This window comes from Oncorhynchus clarkii, chromosome 10 (assembly GCF_045791955.1).
Source record: "Oncorhynchus clarkii lewisi isolate Uvic-CL-2024 chromosome 10, UVic_Ocla_1.0, whole genome shotgun sequence".
NCBI classification, from domain to species: domain Eukaryota; kingdom Metazoa; phylum Chordata; class Actinopteri; order Salmoniformes; family Salmonidae; genus Oncorhynchus; species Oncorhynchus clarkii.
The window spans coordinates 68,666,416-68,690,112 of record NC_092156.1 but is presented as its reverse complement, the minus strand read 5'-3'; the positions used below and the strand labels follow the sequence as shown (position 1 = coordinate 68,690,112).

The window sequence follows — 23,697 nt, the reverse complement described above, 5'->3', positions numbered from 1 at the left end:
AATGCAGGTCTGTTTGCCCAAGCTAAGTGTGTGTGTCCTAGAGTATGGGAGTGTGACCTCTAGTAAAACACCATGAGATACTAAACATTCATGGAGCAGACTAGAGACTAAGCCAGAGGGACTGTTGGGGAGGGAGAAGGAAAGTGAAGAAGCGAGAGACAGAGGGAGAAAGAGAGAAAAAGAGAGGGAGGGAGAGGACAAAGATGAAGGAGTGAAAAAGAGAGAGAGAGAGTAACTCTCTGTGTCCCTGTGCTGTACATGGGGGGATCCAGGGAGGCGGAGTTAAAACAACAACACAGAAAGCTAAATAGCACAACACAGAACTGCACTTCATTGCAGCGAACGCCAGAGTACACACACAGATAACCTCAGCAATCCTTCCTCAGCTGGAGAGAGAGAGGGAGGGAAGGAAGGGGGGATTGAGGGAGGGAGGGGGCTGCAAAAGGTAATCAGGGTTGAGAGAAAAGGAGGGCAGAGAGAGATGAAAGAGAGAGGACAGCGGACAGAAAGAAGTGGTCGAAGAGGAGAGGACCAGAGAGCAAGATGGAGTGAACGAGAGAAGACGGAAGGAGAGAACAGCAAAAGATAAAAGACAGAGTGAAACAGCATAACGAGGGGACGGCTAACAAGGGACAGACAGAAAGAGGACAGAATGAGAGAAATAAAAGGAGGACATGAAGACAGAAAGAGAGTGATGGAGAGAGAGAGAGGAGAGCTGTGTGTCAGGGGGGCGTGATGTGAAGAGAATCTAGCTGCATCAAAGCGGAGGAGAGGAGCAGAGCGGCACTACAGCCGTGACCTGAATGTGCTCCCAGCCCTCTGCTGCTAACAGGATCAATGGCAGGCCTGCGTTGGGCTCACCTCAGGCCCCTGGGCAGGCTAATGAAGGCACACACCACACACACCACACACACCAATGATCAGTGGTGCTCGTGAAACCAGCAGTGTGATCTGACTACACCTGTCATTATAAGAAATCAAGATAACTCAAAAGATTCCATCTGTTTGCTTTACAAGGGATGTAGCAGATGTTTACAATGGCCCAGATTTTACTGTCCAACGCTTTGACACATATGCATACACACACACACACACACACACACACACACACACACACACACACACACACACACACACACACACACACACACACACACACACACACACACACACACATGCGAATACACGCGGATACACACACACTCTCACAAACACACAGAGAGGGCTGAGAAGATCACAGCGTCTAACTGCTAAGAACGTAGATAATTTCACTTGTAAGCCCTCAAAGTAACTTCTCTCTTTTTACTATGAGGTGCAACTTTTTAACTCAACTTCCACCTGATGTCACGTCATAGCCGAGGTGTTATTAGATAACGCTGAATAACATCTAAATGGTTTCACATAATTTATCACGATTCGTTTCTGTCTCCCAGGCTATGGGGCCGTGCTGAAGCTCCATTGTGGCAGAGAGTCAGAATCTGGTCCAAATCCAATATAAGGGGAATTACTTCCCAAATTCCTTCATACGATGTAACCTGCGCATAACCCCCCCCCCCCCCCTCTCCCTTCCAGCTTGAATCCATTTGAAGCTTGGTTCTGGGATTGGAGAGTGGGACTATGGATTGGCATGTGCAGCACTGATGTTAGGCCCTTGATGTAAAGACCTACCTACTTTACTGTAGTCCGCTCTGAGGTGCTCTGGGAGAAGTGACAGGGAGAATTCTCACACTTACATACAACAGTATACATTCTGGATACATTCTGGATCAATATTCATCCGTATTATATAGGTTATAAGGGGAATTACAGTGATACAACGAACAGGGTCGGTGTGTCATATCGAACTTCGTTCAGGTGTGAAGAGCTTCTGCTAACAGCACATACAGTATCTATGGAGAGTACGGTGTCTAGTACTAATGAGGTCTCCTCCATCACACGAGTCCTCCAGCCTCAAGTCACATCCCTCTATCTCTGACCCTGTCTGAGGAGCGTGTGAAAGCGAAAAGGAATGAAACCATAAGACCATGGGCACTGGGGCAGCTGGCGGGGACACATATTGTGTGTGTAGAAATCACCTTGATTCAGTGCACCGGCCCCTTTGATGTTGCCTGGAGCTGAACAACTCCTCGCTCTGAGCCAACCCTAAGCCTTAAAACTCAAATCTAGCCTGACGTCCCCCACCCCCCTCCTGAAAATCATAACCATATGACAGAGAAGAAATTCCTCCACCTTAGGAATCGCTTCGACCCGTCCATCTCGCTCTCCGACCGAGACATCAGGCCAGAGATAACAGAAAACAGGTTACGAGACGATGGGAGGTGATGGGAGGAGGAGGAGAGGGAGGAGGAGGAGGAGGAGGAGGGAGGAGGAGGTGATGGGAGGAGGAGGAGGAGGAGGAGGAGGAGGAGGAGGAGGGGGAGGGAGGAGGAGGAGAGGAGAGGTGGGTTAAGAAGATCACGTCCCGAAAAATTGCATGCAGCGTGACTACCTAAAATGGAAGTTTCTCAGGCAAGGGATGGAGGGATGGAAGATAGGATGACCTTCCAGTTGACAGAGTGAGAGATTGAGAGAAGGAGAGGGGGAGGAAAAAAACGAGTCAAATATGAAATCTGACTCAAATTAGAAAAACATTCCTGTTCTATCACAGTTGAGAGCCTCAGCCAGACCCTGCAGGAACAACCAGTACATGTACTGACTGAGTGTCTGACACACGTACTGGTTATCTGACACACGTACTGGCTATCTGACACACGTACTGGTTATCTGACACACGTACTGGCTATCTGACACACGTACTGGCTATCTGACACACGTACTGGTTATCTGACACACGTACTGGTTATCTGACACACGTACTGGTTATCTGACACACGTACTGGGTATCTTACACACGTACTGGTTATCTGACACACGTACTGGTTATCTGACACACGTACTGGTTATCTGACACACGTACTGGTTATCTGACACACGTACTGGGTATCTGACACACGTACTGGGTATCTGACACACGTACTGGTTATCTGACACACGTACGTACTGGTTATCTGACACACGTACGTACTGGTTATCTGACACACGTACGTACTGGTTATCTGACACACGTACGGTACTGGTTATCTGACACACGTACGTACTGGTTATCTGACACACGTACTGGTTATCTGACACACGTACTGGTTATCTGACACACGTACTGGTTATCTGACACACGTACTGGTTATCTGACACACGTACTGGGTATCTGACACACGTACTGGGTATCTGACACACGTACTGGTTATCTGACACACGTACGTACTGGTTATCTGACACACGTACTGGGTATCTGACACACGTACTGGTTATCTGACACACGTACGTACGTACTGGTTATCTGACACACGTACGTACGTACTGGTTATCTGACACACGTACTGGTTATCTGACACACGTACTGGTTATCTGACACACGTACTGAGTATCTGACACACGTACTGGTTATCTGACACACGTACTGGTTATCTGACACACGTACTGGTTATCTGACACACGTACTGGTTATCTGACACACGTACTGGTTATCTGACACACGTACTGGTTATCTGACACACGTACTGGTTATCTGACACACGTACTGGTTATCTGACACACGTACTGGTTATCTGACACACGTACTGGTTATCTGACACACGTACTGGTTATCTGACACACGTACTGGTTATCTGGCACATGTACTGGTTATCTGACACATGTACTGGTTATCTGACACATGTACTGGTTCTAGGGGATACTATACAATTACGACTTCACCCATGTAATAACCACTTCCATACATGTAATTACATTATAATAACAACAAAATAGTCCCCTTTATGAAAATCGGTGTGTTTGAGTGCGTTTGGTAGCCAGTGTGGGTGAGGGTGTGTTTATGAGTCTGTATTTGTTATTGTGTGTGTTTGGTCTGCGTGTGGTGGCTGGCCCTGGCTCCCTGTTCATTCCTCTCTCTCTCCTCCTTGTTAATCGCATCAGCTGGTTTAGCCAGAGGACATCCTTCATTAAATAAATCAGGAAGTAGCATATTGGGTAGTCTGGCCCCTGCTTTGCGCCACGGGTTTTACCCCTCTAACAAATTCCTTTGCTGCGCCCAGATGTCAGGTATTTGAATAAAACGGCCTCATTGTACCTCCCCTCCCCTTACCCCTGTGTCCCTGAGAGATGGAGCGAGGAAAATATAGAAGGAGGACGAGGGAGGAGTGTTTGGGAGCGTATTGGAGGTGTGTGTGTGTGTTTGTGTGCAGTGTAGTGTGTGTGTTAGCGGTTCCATCTGGGTCTCCTGGAAGCGCGGTGGAGTCAGGAAAACCGCATCTCATAAAAGGGGGAGGAAGCCCAATGTTCTACAAGGACAGAACATTACAGAGAATGTCGCTCAGGAAAAACCTGGGCTTGGGCCCACATGTTGGCTGGCTGACTAGGCCTTCTCTCTCTCCCTTCTCTTTTCCTCACTCTCTCTCTCTCTCTCTTTCTCAATATTTCTCTCTCTTAATAGGCAAAGGAACATCGAGAGAGAGAGAGAGCGAGAGAGAGAGAGACATCGAGAGAGAGAGAGAGAGACATCGAGAGAGAGAGAGAGATAGATATATATATATATATATATATAGAGAGAGAGATAGAGAGAGATACATCGAGAGAGAGAGAGAGAGAGATATATAGATATATAGAGAGAGAGAGAGGGAGAGAGAGAGCGAGAGAGATAGAGAGAGAGAGAGATAGAGAGATATATATATAGAGAGAGAGGGAGAGAGATACATAGAGAGAGAGACAGAGACAGAGAGAGAGATATATATATATATATATATATATATATATAGAGAGAGAGAGAGAGAGAGAGAGAGAGAGATAGAGAGCGAGAGAGAGAGAGACAGAGACAGAGAGAGAGAGAGAGAGAGGGCCAGACTGATAGGAATTCCATCTGTCGGGACGGAGCGGAGCGGTGACAGGCGGAGAGAGAACCAAAGGCATCTGGTCTCCATTGGTGCTGGGGGGTGCGGGCCAACTAACAGGGCCTGCTCTGGCTCTGGAACCATACGAGGGAGAGATGGATGGAGAGACTGAGGGGTTGAGCCAAGGACCTGGCAAAGGGAGGACAGGGAGAGGAAAGAGAGAGAGAGAGGGAGAAAGAGATAGAAAGGGAGATAGGGCCCCCGATGACTGGCAGTCGTGAGACCTGTCTCGATTTTTCACACATTGCTTTGGATTGGGCTTGGATGAGGGGGGTATGGGAGGTTTGGCAGGGTGTGGGGGGAGCCGAGTTAATCACAGTATTCTGAGGAGAGGAGTTGAGAGGAGTTGTCCTCAAAAGCCTAGCGTGTGTGTGTGTATGTTGTGTGTGTGGTTCATGTGGATGTTTGCTGATACGTCTTTGGGTTGAGATCAGAACAAAAGAGAGGAGAACAGAGGTGTGATGATCAGTCAGCACTGTCAGGGGAGACAGACCTACTATACAGCCAGCATAGCTCACAGCCAGATACACTGAGGTAGCCATGAGGAGCTCTCTGAGGAACACACGCATATGTTCATAAGGGAAACAGATCTATATGTTGGGATGAATATGTTCAGTAGGGATTACCATGATGACTAAATGTACCCAAATAAATACTGGATGATACAAGCAGAATGAGATTGTTGTGACAAATGCCATCACAGTAGTGATGGAATGTTATCATATTGTATATTGAATGAATGAGAGAAACATGATCTGGTACATGTCTGGCTAGGGGATGTGATCTGGTGCACGTCTGGCTAGGGGATGTGATCTGGTACACGTCTGGCTAGGGGATGTGATCTGGTACACGTCTGGCTAGGGGATGTGATCTGGTACACGTCTGGCTAAGGGGATGTGATCTGGTACACGTCTGGCTAGGGGATGTGATCTGGTACACGTCTGGCTAGGGGATGTGATCTGGTACACGTCTGGCTAGGGGATGTGATCTGGTACACGTCTGGCTAGGGGATGTGATCTGGTACACGTCTGGCTAAGGGGATGTGATCTGGTACACGTGTGGCTAAGGGGATGTGATCTGGTACACGTCTGGCTAGGGGATGTGATCTGGTACACGTCTGGCTAGGGGATGTGATCTGGTACACGTCTGGCTAGGGGATGTGATCTGGTACACGTCTGGCTAGGGGATTTGATCTGGTACAAGTCTGGCTAGGGGATGTGATCTGGTACACGTCTGGCTAGGGGATGTGATCTGGTACACGTCTGGCTAGGGAATGTGATCTGGTACACGTCTGGCTAGGGGATGTGATCTGGTACACGTCTGGCTAGGGGATGTGATCTGGTACACGTCTGGCTAGGGGATGTGATCTGGTACACGTCTGGCTAAGGGGATGTGATCTGGTACACGTCTGGCTAGGGGATGTGATCTGGTACACGTCTGGCTAGGGGATGTGATCTGGTACACGTCTGGTACATGTGATCTTATCATATGGTGCTACAACAGGCGTCCATACTGATGATGACATGTAATGGTGAGAATAACCCCCGATAAAAGCAACAGGAAAAGGAAAAGGTCAGCAAGACAATACAGACAGTTTCCACTAAACAACCATTTTGTTTCTATTATTTTCTGAAAATCTAGCACTAGCAAGAGAAGTGTGGGTTTGGGTCTGTAATGATCCCGCTGGGTTTTTCAGTACAATTTCCTAATGGAATATTTTACTGCACAACAGCCGTGGAGTGGCGAGGACCACTGCGAAGGTCATTAAAGCACTTTTTGAAATTAAAACAGTTCAAAATGAGATCACGGGGAGCGATTGTGTCCCTACGGTGGCTATAAGAATGTGTTTACTGAGAGCAGAAGTACAGTGCGTTAGGCCTCATTAGCTTATTGCTATAGATGCAATGTGTGTGTGTGTTCACGTGTGTGCATTGTTAACTATGCTATTGTTAAGAGTGAATCAGCTGTAGAGGTTATAGCGATATATAATTCTGTTTGCTAATGGTTCATAATTGCTGATTGTGTGTGGTGTGTGTGTGTGTGTGTGTGTGTGTGTGTGTGTGTGTGTGTGTGTGTGTGCGCATGTGTGTGTGTGTGTCTAACTGTAATGTGAAGATCAGATCATGCAAAGGTCCTTAGGAGAGAGAGAGAGAGAGGAAGAGGGAGGGAGAGGAAGAGAGAGAAGGAGGGAGAGGTAGAGCGAGGGAGAGGAAGAGGGAGAAGGAGGGAGAGGTAGAGGGAGGGAGAGGAAGAGGAAGAAGGAGGGAGAGGTAGAGGGAGGGAGAGAAAGAAAAAAACAATCATTCATTTTAATGGTTATTGATGTTATTTATAATTCCCCTCACTTCACAAATCACAATTCCAACCACTTGACGACCTATTGAGCTTTTTATGCTATCGATTCATTTCCTCCTGCTTAAACAGTCTATTACAATGGTAAATTGCGAAGTGTACGCATATTTAGTCACGCCTCAACAATATATTTACCCTTCTTATGCTGTACGTGACCTAGCATAATGCATTGAGATGGAGAGTAGAATTTGTCTTTCCTGCTGGGATAATTAATTAATATCTCATAGAATCAGAATTGTAGGATTACAAAAGAAGGAAATTGAATGATGGGAAAAATCAAATTATGACAAACGTGCAAATATTCTTACTGATGAGGAAAACAATGATGATAATTATGATAGTACTGATGTTGATAATCATGACAATAACCATGATAACAGTCATGTTTACTCTACAAAATAAAGTGACAGGAGGTTGATTATCTTGGTGTCTGGAAGGCATGTCGTGGTGTATCAGCTCAGTAATCTGTGTGCTGGGAAGGAGAGGTGCGTGGCGTTGGGAAACAACCTAAATGTCCACATAGGAGAGAAGGCAGAACCAGATGAACCTATGTGATGCACCCCTCGAATCCTGCTCTGAGCTTTACAAAACAGTTGTATGGACACACACACACCCATACTATGAAACACACACACATAACTAGGTATGTAGGGACAGACACACACACATAACTAGGTATGTAGGGACAGACACACACACATAACTAGGTATGTAGGGACAGACACACACACATATGCTTAAACACTAAAGTACACACAGGTTAGCTACACCTGGTTTCTGGTAACACAGTGTTAAGTTAAGGGCAAAGCCTTCACCTTTATGTTGCAGCATTCCAACCCAAACAGATGAACAGAGAGAGGGGAGATAGAATGAGAGAAAATAACAGAGAAAGTGGAGAAAAAAACCTCACTCTCTTCACGGTCCTGAGATCACAGCAGTGTGGGTGCTGACAAAGGACTGTGTGTGTCGTCTCTGTGCCTGCGGGTGTGTTCCTGTGTGTGTGTGAGTGACAGGCGGCAGGGCCCAATCGGCCGGGGAGCGGGGCGGACAGTGATTACGGGTGACAGTGGTGTTACCGTGGAGACAGGTGAACGCTGGAGAGTGGAGGGATGGAGAGAACATTATTCATATATTCAGAAGACTGGCTGGGACTTTCAACATGTTGTATCCCCTGCAGTCAGACATTACACGGTGCCACTGGCACTGGATCCACACACACACAAGGGAGGGAGGGAGAGAGGGAGAGACAGGAGAGAGAGAGAGAGAGAGGAGAGAGAGAGAGAGAGAGAGAGCTGACACAACATACTGTAACTTAGACACGGGCAGACGAGCAGAGAGAAATGGTGTGTTTATACCTGTCTGTGTGACTGTGAATTGATACATGGTGGGTGTGTTCCTGTCTGTGTGGTTGTGTTCCTGTCTGTGTGGGTGTGTTCCTGTCTGTGTGGGTGTGAAATAATACATGGTGTGAGTGTGAGGCATCAGAGGGCCTGAGGTGTATTCTGTCAGCTCAGTGTCTTGGGCTCTATGGTGCAGCACTGACACACAACACCCTGCTGCACACACTGGTCATGACAACACACACACTGGTCATGACAACACACTCACTGGTCATGACAACACACACGCTGGTCATGACAACACACACACACTGGTCATGACAACACACTCACTGGTCATGACAACACACACGCTGGTCATGACAACACACTCACTGGTCATGACAACACACACACTGGTCATGACAACACACACGCTGGTCAGGACAACACACACACTGGTCATGACAACACACACGCTGGTCATGACAACACACACACTGGTAATGACAACACACACACACTGGTCAGGACCACACACACACTGGTAATGACAACACACACACTGGTCAGCACCACACACACACTGGTCAGGACAACATACACACTGGTCAGGACCACACGCACGCTGGTCAGGACCACACACACGCTGGTCAGGACAAAATACACACTGGTCAGGACCACACACACACTGGTAATGACAACACAACACACTGGTCATGACAACACACACACTGGTCAGGACAACATACACACTGGTCAGGACCACACACACACTGGTAATGACAACACAACACACTGGTCATGACAACACAACACACTGGTCAGGACCACACAACACACTGGTCATGACATCACAACACACTGGTCATGACATCACAACACACTGGGCAGGACAACACAACACACTGGTCATGACAACACAACACACTGGTCATGACAACACAACACACTGGTCAGGACAACACAACACACTGGTCATGACATCACAACACACTGGTCATGACAACACAACACACTGGTCATGACAACACAACACACTGGTCAGGACAACACAACACACTGGTCATGACAACACAACACACTGGTCAGGACAACACAACACCCTGGTCATGAAATCACAACAAACTGGTCATGACATCACAACACACTGGGCAGGACAACACAACACACTGGTCATGACAACACAACACACTGGTCAGGACAACACAACACACTGGTCATGACATCACAACACACTGGTCATGACAACACAACACACTGGTCATGACAACACAACACACTGGTCAGGACAACACAACACACTGGTCATGACATCACAACACACTGGTCATGACAACACAACACACTGGTCATGACAACACAACACACTGGTCAGGACAACACAACACACTGGTCATGACATCACAACACACTGGTCATGACAACACAACACACTGGTCATGACATCACAACACACTGGTAATGACAACACAACACACTGGTCATGACATCACAACACACTGGTCAGGACCACACACACACTGGTCAGGACCACACACACACTGGTAATGACATCACAACACACTGGTCATGACATCACAACACACTGGTCATGACAACACAACACACTGGTCATGACAACACAACACACTGGTCATGACAACACAACACACTGGTCATGACAACACAACACACTGGTCATGACAACACAACACACTGGTCATGACATCACAACACACTGGTCATGACATCACAACACACTGGTCATGACATCACAACACACTGGTCATGACAACACAACACACTGGTCATGACATCACAACACACTGGTCATGACAACACACACGCTGGTCATGACAACACACACACACTGGTCATGACAACACACTCACTGGTCATGACAACACACACGCTGGTCATGACAACACACTCACTGGTCATGACAACACACACACTGGTCATGACAACACACACGCTGGTCAGGACAACACACACACTGGTCATGACAACACACACACTGGTCATGACAACACACACACTGATCAGGACAACACACTCACTGGTCATGACAACACACACACTGGTCATGACAACACACTCACTGGTCATGACAACACACACGCTGGTCAGGACAACACACACACACTGGTCATGACAACACACACACTGATCAGGACAACACACACACTGGTCATGACAACACACTCACTGGTCATGACAACACACACACTGGTCATGACAACACACTCACTGGTCATGACAACACACACGCTGGTCATGACAACACACACACTGGTAATGACAACACACACACACTGGTCAGGACCACACACACACTGGTAATGACAACACACACACTGGTCAGCACCACACACACACTGGTCAGGACAACATACACACTGGTCAGGACCACACGCACGCTGGTCAGGACCACACACACGCTGGTCAGGACAAAATACACACTGGTCAGGACCACACACACACTGGTAATGACAACACAACACACTGGTCATGACAACACACACACTGGTCAGGACAACATACACACTGGTCAGGACCACACACACACTGGTAATGACAACACAACACACTGGTCATGACAACACAACACACTGGTCAGGACCACACAACACACTGGTCATGACATCACAACACACTGGTCATGACATCACAACACACTGGGCAGGACAACACAACACACTGGTCATGACAACACAACACACTGGTCATGACAACACAACACACTGGTCAGGACAACACAACACACTGGTCATGACATCACAACACACTGGTCATGACAACACAACACACTGGTCATGACAACACAACACACTGGTCAGGACAACACAACACACTGGTCATGACAACACAACACACTGGTCAGGACAACACAACACCCTGGTCATGAAATCACAACAAACTGGTCATGACATCACAACACACTGGGCAGGACAACACAACACACTGGTCATGACAACACAACACACTGGTCAGGACAACACAACACACTGGTCATGACATCACAACACACTGGTCATGACAACACAACACACTGGTCATGACAACACAACACACTGGTCAGGACAACACAACACACTGGTCATGACATCACAACACACTGGTCATGACAACACAACACACTGGTCATGACAACACAACACACTGGTCAGGACAACACAACACACTGGTCATGACATCACAACACACTGGTCATGACAACACAACACACTGGTCATGACATCACAACACACTGGTAATGACAACACAACACACTGGTCATGACATCACAACACACTGGTCAGGACCACACACACACTGGTCAGGACCACACACACACTGGTAATGACATCACAACACACTGGTCATGACATCACAACACACTGGTCATGACAACACAACACACTGGTCATGACAACACAACACACTGGTCATGACAACACAACACACTGGTCATGACAACACAACACACTGGTCATGACAACACAACACACTGGTCATGACATCACAACACACTGGTCATGACATCACAACACACTGGTCATGACATCACAACACACTGGTCATGACAACACAACACACTGGTCATGACATCACAACACACTGGTCATGACAACACAACACACTGGTCATGACAACACAACACACTGGTCATGACATCACAACACACTGGTCATGACAACACAACACACTGGTCATGACATCACAACACACTGGTCATGACATCACAACACACTGGTTCCTTTCTCCCAAAGCCTGTCTTTTCTAAATGAAAGAGGGATAAACAACTCTAAACAGGCCAAAAGAGTCAAATAAAAGTGAGGAAGAGATGGAGGGAGGAGAGATGTTGTGTGAGAGGGAAGGGAGGAGAGATGTTGTGTGAGAGGTAAGGGAGGAGAGATGTTGTGTGAGAGGTAAGGGAGGAGAGATGTTGTGTGAGAGGTAAGGGAGGAGAGATGTTGTGTGAGAGGTAAGGGAGGAGAGATGTTGTGTGAGAGGTAAGGGAGGAGAGATGTTGTGTGAGCGGTAAGGGAGGAGTGATGTTGTGTGAGAGGTAAGGGAGGAGAGATGTTGTGTGAGAGGTAAGGGGGGGTTTATTAGTTGGATTGTAACGTGTGCGCGTTGACGATTTCTTGACGTGTGTGTAGGGTTTGTCATTCTCTGACGCGCACGCACGCACGCACGCACACACACACACACACATACACACACACACACACACACACACACAACAGATCATGATCTGGGTGTTGACTTCAGTGTCGTGGGAGTGAAAGGAGGATGATTGAGTGAAAAACCAGAGAGAGAGAGAGAGAACATGGAGGGGTTTTCTATCCTATGATCAGATGTCAAGGATCATGTCATTTACTTCACAGGACAATAAAGGCAGAAAAAGGTTCTGAGTATTGACATGTCTGTATCAATCAACTGACTGAAATGATCAAAACCCTGAATGAAATGTAACATCAAATGTCCTTCTCAATTCAATGGGTTCACACACTGATCATCTCTTTCAGATTCATATTGTATTTCATTCTATTACATCATTAGCTAAATGTTTTTAAATCCCATCAATATCTCCCAGAACTCTCCTCCCTTGGATCTACCATGGAGCATTGTAGAGAGAATAAACCCACCACAGACGTGGCTGCCCTGAGAGAGAGAGAGAGAGAGAGAGAGAGAGAGAATAAACACACCACAGACGTGGCTGCCCTGAGAGAGAGAGAGAGAGAGAGAGAGAGAGAGAGAGAGAATAAACACACCACAGACATAATGTGGCTGCCCTGAGAGAGAGAGAGAGAGAGAGACAGACAGACAGACAGACAGACAGACAGACAGAGGATGCGAGAATAAACACACCACAGACATAATGTGGCTACCCTAAGAGGGCGAGAGAGAGAGAGAGACAGACAGAGAGAGAGGTAGAGAGAATAAACACACCACAGACATAATGTGGCTGCCCTGAGAGAGAGAGAGAGAGAGAGAGAGAGAGAGAGACAGACAGACGGAGAGACAGACAGAGAGAGAGAGAGGTAGAGAGAATAAACGCACCACAGACATAACGTGGCTGCCCTGAGAGAGAGAGAGAGAAAGAGAGAGAGAAAGAGAGAGAGAAGTAGAGAGAATAAACGCACCACAGACATAACGTGGCTGCCCTGAGAGAGAGAGAGAGAAAGAGAGAGAGAAAGAGAGAGAGAAGTAGAGAGAATAAACGCACCACAGACATAACGTGGCTGCCCTGAGGCTGGGAGATGATTGAATTTCATAGCTACTTACAGGCTAATAGGCTACAACGACTGCTCACTGTCCTTAAGTGACTGACAATTTGGGCTGCGGAGCGAAACCTTTGAAGGCCTTTTTGAAGAGATCTGGAGGGGGGGTTAGTGACTAGTCTGGGCGGTTTGAACAACGATAGTTAGATAGACAGTCTATTAGAACCAGCTGATCCAACCACACTGAGTTGGAATGTTTGGACAGCCAATGGCGAGGTCTTTCTCACAGTCTCAGACTATACGGGTTGGACGAGGATTGGAAGACGAATAAGTAATTTTTTGTCAGAGTGCAAAATAATTGAAAAATGATATCAAAAGAAAAAAGATACAACTAGATAGATAAAACAATGATTTGATGGATTTTTTAAACAACGCAAAATCAAATCTCCTGGGTATATTGAGTCTAATAAATCCAGCAACTCAACCTAAAGCCTGTAAGAGTGCATGGATCTGTTTGTTTGTGTGTGTATCTCCATTGTGTGTGTATTGTTCTGTGTGTGTGTGTCTGTGTGTTCGACAAGTCTGCGAGCAGTTTACTCACAGAAGCTGTTTCCACATACAAGGCCTCAAAACTGCCCTCTCCTCCCTCCATCTCTCCTTTCTCTCCAGCCATGCTGTTCCACTTACCCACACTCCTTTGTGGAACACAAGCCCCAGCCACGGTACCTTGTCTGCCTCGCCGCCACAACGCTGCTATTGGCTTTGGACAACACACACACCACCGAACACCCAAACCACAAGCACATGTTCCCTCGTTCTTAACTAATTCATTCAGGAACACTTTGGTTTGGGTTTTGAGAGACCGAAACCTCTACCTTTGATTAAGAAATGTGTCTGACTGCAATTATATGGGAGGGAGGGAGGGGTAAGTACGATGGTGGTTTTATAGTCTGCTGGCGTGACATTTTTCTATTCTATTTTTCATTCTGTTTTTCGTTGTTGTAGAGGGACACTGTTGACGGAAGTTGTTGGAAACAAAGAGGAAAATTAGAGAAATATTGAGCGATAGCTTTTTAAACACGTTCAATTGTTGCTACTGTTTCTTTGATAGATAGCCGTTGGAAAAGTACTGCAATGTTGAGAGTGATTTGCGGGCCCACTTGGTGACATATATAGAGGCTGCAATGAGTCTGAATAAGTGGACTTGTTAAACATCCAAGAGAATCACACACACTCACATCTGGGAGTGTGTGTGTAAATGATTACAGTGCATATTCACATCTAAAATATCAGTTTGTAAGTGTGTATATATTTGATTATAAACTGGGTGGTTCGAGCCCTGAATGCTGATTGGCTGACAGCCATGGTATATCAGACCGTAAACCATGGGTATGAAAAACATGTATTTTTCCTGCTCTAATTAAGTTGGTAACCAGTTTATAATAGCAATAAGGCACCTCGGGGGTTTGTGGTATATGGCCAATATACCACGGCTAAGGGCTGTGGTATATATCTCTAAGAACAGCCCTTAGCCGTGGTATATCGGCCATATACCACACCTCCTCGGGCCTTCTTGTTTAAATATTACACTGTGAATGTCTATTACGTGTTCCTAATAGAGCCTACCTGCAGTATGTAACCCCTGACATAGTCCCTCAGGGTCCAGCCCAGGCCGTGCAGTATGTGGAGCACCTCCTCCTGCTTCAGAACACTGAACAGACGGTCCAGCAGGATCTTCAGTCTGACCGGCACCGCCTGGGTCCCGTACAGCATCAGGCTGCTGATGTCAAACACCACGTTGGACTGAACTATCTCCACCTGGGTGGGGTGGTACAGGTGCTGCGTGCTCAGCTTGTCCAGCGCTGGGATGAGGGGACAAGGACACATCAACATGAGTAGGCTTAAACATACACACAGGACATACTAATTCAATGACAGTTAATTTGTCAATGAAAAACAGACGTTTTGGTTAAGAAAGTGTGTTTATGTTCTATTTTTTTATGGTTAACTTTGAATCCCGTCCTGAAACCCTCTTGCATATACTCTGCAGGTATATATACACATGCAGGTGCCTAAACACACACCCTGCCAGCCTCACCAGGTAATGACTATCACGTTTCCCCTGTCTCCAGTCTTCTCTGGGAGGTAACAGACCAGGGAGATAACAACACATCTATGAGATCAAATGTAACTGACTGCCTTTCTCTATGTAGTCTCTGTCTCTCTCCTATCTGCCTCTCCTCTTTTCATCTCTCTCTTTCAATCTCTATTTGCACCTACAGTGTCTCTCTCTCCATCTCTCCCTCCCTCAAAGTGCCCCATCTCCCTCTGTCTGTGTCTCTCCTTTTCAACCTCACTTTATTAAGTAACTATGGAAGCATTTCACTGTTAGTATGGAAGCATTTCACTGTTACTATGGAAACATTTCACTGTTACTATGGACACATTTCACTGTTACTATGGAAACATGTCACTGTTACTATGGAAACATGTCACTGTTACTATGGAAACATTTCACTGTTAGTATGGAAGCATTTCACTGTTACTATGGAAACATTTCACTGTTAGTATGGAAACATTTCACTGTTACTATGGAAACATTTCACTGTTAGTATGGAAGCATGTCACTGTTACTATGGAAACATTTCACTGTTACTATGGAAACATTTCACTGTCAGTATGGAAGCATTTCACAGTTAGTGTGGAAGCATTTCACTGTTACTATGGAAACATTTCACTGTTACTATGGAAACATGTCACTGTTAGTATGGAAACATTTCACTGTTAGTGTGGAAGCATTATACTGCTACTATGGAAACATTTCACTGTTACTATGGAAACATTTCACTGTTAGTGTGGAAGCATTTCACTGTTACTATGGAAACATTTCACTGTTACTATGGAAACATTTCACTGTTAGCATGGAAACATTTCACTGTTAGCATGGAAACATTTCACTGTAAGTATGGATTTCACTAAGTAAGTAAGCATTTCACTGTAAATAATTAAGCATTTCACTATAAGTAAGCATGCATTTCACTGTAAATAATTAAGCATTTCGCTGTAAATAGTAAGCATTTCGCTGTAAATAATTAAGCATTTCACTATAAGTAAGCATGCATTTCACTGTAAATAATTAAGCATTTCGCTGTAAATAGTAAGCATTTCACTATAAGTATGCATGCATTTCACTGTAAATAATTAAGCATTTTGCTGTAAATAGTAAGCATTTCACTGTAAATAAATAAGCATTTCGCTGTAAATAGTAAGCATTTCACTGTAAATAAATAAGCATTTCGCTGTAAATAGTAAGCATTTCACTGTAAATAAATAAGCATTTCGCTGTAAATAGTAAGCATTTCACTATAAGTAAGCATGCATTTCACTATAAGTAAGCATTTCACTGTAAATAATTAAGCATTTTGCTGTAAATAGTAAGCATTTCACTGTAAATAAATAAGCATTTCGCTGTAAATAGTAAGCATTTCACTGTAAATAAATAAGCATTTCGCTGTAAATAGTAAGCATTTCACTATAAGTAAGCATTTCACTGTAAATAATTAAGCATTTCGCTGTAAATAGTAGGCATTTCACTATAAGCATGCATTTCACTGTAAATAGTAAGCATTTCGCTGTAAATAGTAAGCATTTCACTATAAGTAAGCATTTCACTGTAAATAGTAAGCATTTCGCTGTAAATAGTAAGCATTTCACTATAAGTAAGCATTTCACTGTAAATAGTAAGCATTTCGCTGTAAATAGTAAGCATTTCGCTGTAAATAGTAAGCATTTCACTATAAGTAAGCATGCATTTCACTGTTAGTAAGCATTTCACTGTAAATAATTAAGCATTTCACTGTAAGTAAGCATTCATTTCACTGTTACTATGGAAACATTTCACTGTTAGTGTGGAAGCATTTCACTGTTACTATGGAAACATTTCACTGTTACTATGGAAACATTTCACTGTTAGCATGGAAACATTTCACTGTTAGCATGGAAACATTTCACTGTAAGTATGGATTTCACTAAGTAAGTAAGCATTTCACTGTAAATAATTAAGCACTTCACTATAAGTAAGCATGCATTTCACTGTAAATAATTAAGCATTTCGCTGTAAATAGTAAGCATTTCACTATAAGTATGCATGCATTTCACTGTAAATAATTAAGCATTTTGCTGTAAATAGTAAGCATTTCACTGTAAATAAATAAGCATTTCGCTGTAAATAGTAAGCATTTCACTGTAAATAAATAAGCATTTCGCTGTAAATAGTAAGCATTTCACTATAAGTAAGCATGCATTTCACTATAAGTAAGCATTTCACTGTAAATAATTAAGCATTTTGCTGTAAATAGTAAGCATTTCACTGTAAATAAATAAGCATTTCGCTGTAAATAGTAAGCATTTCACTATAAGTAAGCATTTCACTGTAAATAATTAAGCATTTCGCTGTAAATAGTAAGCATTTCACTGTAAGCATGCATTTCACTGTAAATAGTAAGCATTTCGCTGTAAATAGTAAGCATTTCACTATAAGTAAGCATTTCACTGTAAATAGTAAGCATTTCGCTGTAAATAGTAAGCATTTCACTATAAGTAAGCATGCATTTCACTATAAGTAAGCATTTCACTGTAAATAGTAAGCATTTCGCTGTAAATAGTAAGCATTTCACTATAAGTAAGCATGCATTTCACTGTAAATAATTAAGCATTTCACTGTAAGTAAGCATTCATTTCACTGTAAGTAAGCATGCATTTCACTGTAAGTAAGCATGCATTTCACTGTAAGTAAATAAGCATTTATCTTCCCCTCTACCCGGTCTCTTCCCCTCTACCCGGTCTCTTCCCCTCTACCCGGTCTCTTCCCCTCTACCCGGTCTCTTCCCCTCTACCCGGTCTCTTCCCCTCTACCCGGTCTCTTCCCCTCTACCCTATCTCTTCCCCTCTACCCTGTCTCTTCCCCTCTACCCTGTCTCTTCCCCTCTACCCTGTCTCTTCCCCTCTACCCTGTCTCTTCCCCTCTACCCTGTATCTTCCCCTCTACCTATCTCTCACGTCACCACCTCTCTCCCATCACCACCTCTCCACCTTACCCTCACTCACCTGCTTTTCTCTCCATCCCCCTCTCTTTCACTCCTTTTTTCCCATCCCTCCCTTCCTCCCTTCCTCCCACTCCTCCCTCCCCTCTTCTCTCTTCGCCTGTCTGTATGACACCTGGTTTTGTCTCCTCTGATCCCAGGACAGCCTTTCCGCTGACGAGGGCTTTGCCTGACAACACACTCTGCGAGACACGAACATCATAAAAAATGAAGAACTGCTTGTCAGAGTGGCTGCCAATGCCGAGATGAAATGAAAAGTGGGGAGAGCGAAGGGGAGAAGGGCCCTCTGACAGTTCAGAGAAGGAGATTAAAAATATTCAATGGGGTCCTGTGCTGATCGCTGAAGGCCCTCTCTACGCTTGGGCCAAACAGGTGTTTTCTTTTATCTTATTTTCCCCTCTGTTCCCTCCTTTCTATGCTTTCCATCTTCTTTCTTTCTTTCGCTCCATGTCCTTTTTCCTATGCCCCCTGAACAAGTCATGAGGTTGTCTCTCTCGTGGATATTGTTCTAAGGTAGTAGGTACAGGTATGACTTTGAACCAAAACACTTTTTAAATAAAATATATATAAAGTATTTAAATAAAATACACAAAGTATTTAAATAAAATACATAACGTTTTAAATAAAATACATAACGTTTTAAATAAAAGACATACACAGGACAAACACTAAAGTTGAACGGTATCTCTCTATGGTAACAAAAAATCAAATAAACATATTTATCAAATCTTTGATGTGGTAAAAACGTACTGAATCTTCCCTTTTAAGCGTTTATATGAACCTGTTACCTGTAGAATCTACGAGGGGATAACACAGCCCTATATACAAGATGTATGCACTGCATATTATACTGATCTCTTCAGTGACCCTGTATAAGGAGAGTACAGCTGTGTGTGTCAGGACCTCTCTGCTCTCTCCTCTGGCTAAAGAGACAGGTTTATGAGAGCATAGAACTTCACAGAACTAAAGAGGCAGAGAGAGAGAGAAAAGAGAGAGAGACAGACTAATATGACAAACTATTGCAGTTATTGCAGTTATACACTATTGTTAAAATGATTTCCTACCATACCACACGATCTTCTTGTAAAGAAATGTAATAATATTTCATATTACAACTACTGTACAGATAATCTTGGACACTGTGACTCCCATCACCCTGGTTAGTAGGTTGGCAGAATTCAAAATGGCCGTCTCTTACCGTGAGCCACCCAGCCGTGCTTGCACTGGTCACATGTACGCAGGTGGATCTTTCCTGGCTGGAAACACTCACAGGTGCAGTTCACCAGAGTGCAGCGAATGGCCTGTAGAGACGCAGGGGGAGAGGGAGAGAGGAAGGCCTTGTCAATCAACTGATCATACAGACAGAAAGAGAGAGAGATGGAGGGAGCAGGGAGAGGACAGAGCTCAGGCTACAGAGCACTCATCAATCAAGCAGTCACACAAACAGAACTGAAGGGTTTCACAGATAGACACCGTAACAGATGTACACCAGTAACACATCAACACACAGTCACACAGAGAGCTCCTTTCTCAAAGAGATTTATGTACTGCAATAGTTTTGAATTGTTTCAGCATAGTACAATTTGTTTATTAAATTACATTTTAATATTACAATTGTAGTACTAATTTCCCCTGTCAGTCCCTGTTAAAGCCCTCTGATGAATTCACTATGACCAGATTTCCCACAATACCCTTTGTATTATCTAATATGAATTATTTCATTCATTCATAACCTGACCCCACCTGAGCTGACAGAAACACTTTTCTTTTCTCCTCATTGAATATCTCACTTGTTTTGACTAAGTCACCATTAATCAATAGTAGAGGCTGAACTGGAGCCGAACCCTAAAAGCTTTTAGCAGTTAGAGGTCAAGTGTCTAGACAGCTCAGGAGAGTCCAACCCAGTCCACCAGAATCTGAAGGACTGGTCTGTCAATCATAAGTGCTTCAAAGTCTACAGGTCGAGACGTCCATTTTACAGGAAGAAGAGGTCTGTTTTACAGGAAGAAGAGGTCTGTTTTACAGGAAGTTGCTCTAAATGCTAGGCTAATTCACACCTCTATGGTGGAGGTTTATAGTGTGGATTTCACTGATGGAAATGTAAGATTTGACAGCTAAACATAGTTGGCATATGGTCTGCCTCACACCATTCTTCTGTGGGGTCTGTGTAACCACGTTAAATACCAACAATATCCACCATGAACAAGGATTTAGAAAAATGACTGTGGTAGAGGCTTCCAAATGTACACAGCTCCAAGCCACAAATTTCTCATTGACACGAATTCTGGAAGACATAGAGGACTCTGTACTAGGAATGAGGGAGAGAGGGGAAAAGGGGGGGGGAAAGGCAGGGAGGAAAAATCCCCAAAAGCCCAAACTTTATATTAATCAATGTTGGCACCCCTTGCCTTATCAGTCCATTGTTATGTTAAAAGATGAAATTGATAAATTATAATAATTACATTGAAAACTCTCTCGGTCTTCAAAGACAAATTGCTTAAAGGAGAGGGGGAATATTTGTGGTTGTAGCGTATTAGCGTAGCGAGACGCTGCTATGGAAGTCATCCCTTTTCCAGGAAGAGTTTCATTCTAACATGAAGTCAGCGCTAACATTTTTCCTTCCAATATTTCTGTAGCCATCGACTCACAATCCTGAATCACAGACCGAATGGAGCCTGAGGTGTTGATAACATAAATAAATAACTTGGTAGAAATAGCACTGATTCAACAGCATGCGGATTGTGTGTTTCACGTTTGGTGAAAAGGATGTGGAGCCAATCCCAAATGTCTAAAGTCTGTGTTTCTGTGTTAGACTGCTTAGGGCTGTAAAATCTTCTGTAATCACACAAATGACAGAGGAAAACATTCAACCACACTTGTAAAAGGGAATGATGTGTATTATAGTAGATGATGGATATGATTGCGGCCTCTTTATTTTGACAGGAAAATCACAATCATATCCAAGGTTCTTTGTCATCACGTGTGTATGCACGAGGGTGTGTGTGGATAAAGTATGTGCGTCTTAGCCCCACTTCAGAATAAGTCTGCCGCTCTTCTCTGCACAGAGAGAGTCATCACAAAACCAAAAGGTGAAGATCTCTTCTAACGTTACATCAACCTCTCCGGCCTCTAGGTCACCAGGCTGCTCGTTATGGAGCACACCTGTCACCATCGTTAGGCGCACCTGGACTCCATCACCTCCCTGATTACTTTCCCTGAATGTCACTCCCTTTGGTTCCTTCCCCAGGCGTTATTGTTTCTGTTCCTGTGACATGTCTGTGCGTTGTCCGTCTTTCTTATTTTGTATTACGTTGTGTTTATTTATTAAAACACTCAATCCCTAAACTTGCTACCCGACTCTCAGCACACATCGTGACACACACCTCTTACACTACAGTCATTTCCCAGAATTACTTTAGGAACTTCACCGATTTACCACACACACTATCTTATCTCACTGCAGCTGATTTATCGCCTGTGACCGGCAGTGTGACAGTGACGCGACACACACACACACACAGGGTCGTAGGTCGTAGTCCATGATGCAGATGACCCATATTTCACAAGGACCCATCAGCAGTTACACATCACTGAGGGACAGCAGTAACACAATCACAGGAACCAGTGTTCACACCATCACTGAGGGACAGCAATAACACAATCACAGGAACCAGTGTTCATACCATCACTGAGGGACAGCAGTAACACAATCACAGGAACCAGTGTTCATACCAACACTGAGGGACAGCAGTAACACAATCACAGGAACCAGTGTTCACACCATCACTGAGGGACAGCAGTAACACAATCACAGGAACCAGTGTTCACACCATCACTGAGGGACAGCAGTAACACAATCACAGGAACCAGTGTTCACACCATCACTGCACATGGCAAAGGACACACTTATACATACAAGTAACATTCTAACCTCTGCTAGTGTATTGTACCTGTTCAGTACTGTAATACAAGCAGTCAATGTTTGATAGGACTCAATATCAAACAGAATGACATGCTGTGACCATGTCTACATGTAATCCCTCATGCCACACGGTGTTAGCCATGTCATTTGACTGCAGTACGTCAAGTATAAAGTGCCACTCCACTGTAACATGACCGTGACCGTAATAGGATTAAAAACTCTAGGTGTTTTAAACCAGATTAGCAGGAGGGAGGTATCAAAGTGAACACGAGCTAATCCCAGATTAACCATCAAATCCCACCACATCCGCCCAGTAGGTTGGCATCTGGGCAGACAGGGACATCGTTTAGTTTTTGGCAAGGTGGGAACGGGGATTACACCTTTAGTGTGTCAAACTGGTTGTCTATCGCAGGTGTGGCATAAATCAGGTACCCCCTCTGGTTTCAACCATGTAGCTAATCTGTAGAGGGTGCCGGTTTTGCTTTCTGCTACTGTTGTTTGTCTCCCTTCGGGCTCGACATGAGAGCTGAACCAAAGTGTTTATTTTGATTTGTCCTGCTTGCTAACAGGTTGGATTTGTCCTGCTTGCTAACAGTTTGGATTTGTCCTGCTTGCTAACAGGTTGGATTTGTCCTGCTTGCTAACAGTTTGGATTTGTCCTGCTTGCTATCAGGTTGGATTTGTCCTGCTTGCTATCAGGTTGGATTTGTCCTGCTTGCTAACAGGTTGGATTTGTCCTACTTGCTAACAGGTTAGTTTTGTCCTGCTTGCTAACAGGTTGGGATTTGTCCTGCTTGCTAACATGTTGGATTTGTTCTGCTTGCTAAC

General features: G+C 44.5%; 1 protein-coding gene across 1 annotated transcript in view; it reads right to left on the bottom strand.

Annotated features, from left to right (window-relative positions):
* Positions 1 to 22,119, bottom strand: part of LOC139419320 (zinc finger protein basonuclin-2-like) — a 71,910-nt gene extending 49,791 nt beyond the window's left edge. The window contains exons 1-3 of the mRNA XM_071169265.1: positions 22,060 to 22,119; positions 20,146 to 20,296; positions 15,472 to 15,707 (exon numbers count right to left, since the gene is read on the bottom strand). Coding sequence (XP_071025366.1) covers positions 15,472 to 15,707; positions 20,146 to 20,296; positions 22,060 to 22,119 — 447 coding nt within the window. The remainder of the gene's footprint in view (positions 1 to 15,471; positions 15,708 to 20,145; positions 20,297 to 22,059) is intronic.
* Between the last annotated feature and the right edge of the window lie 1,578 nt (positions 22,120 to 23,697).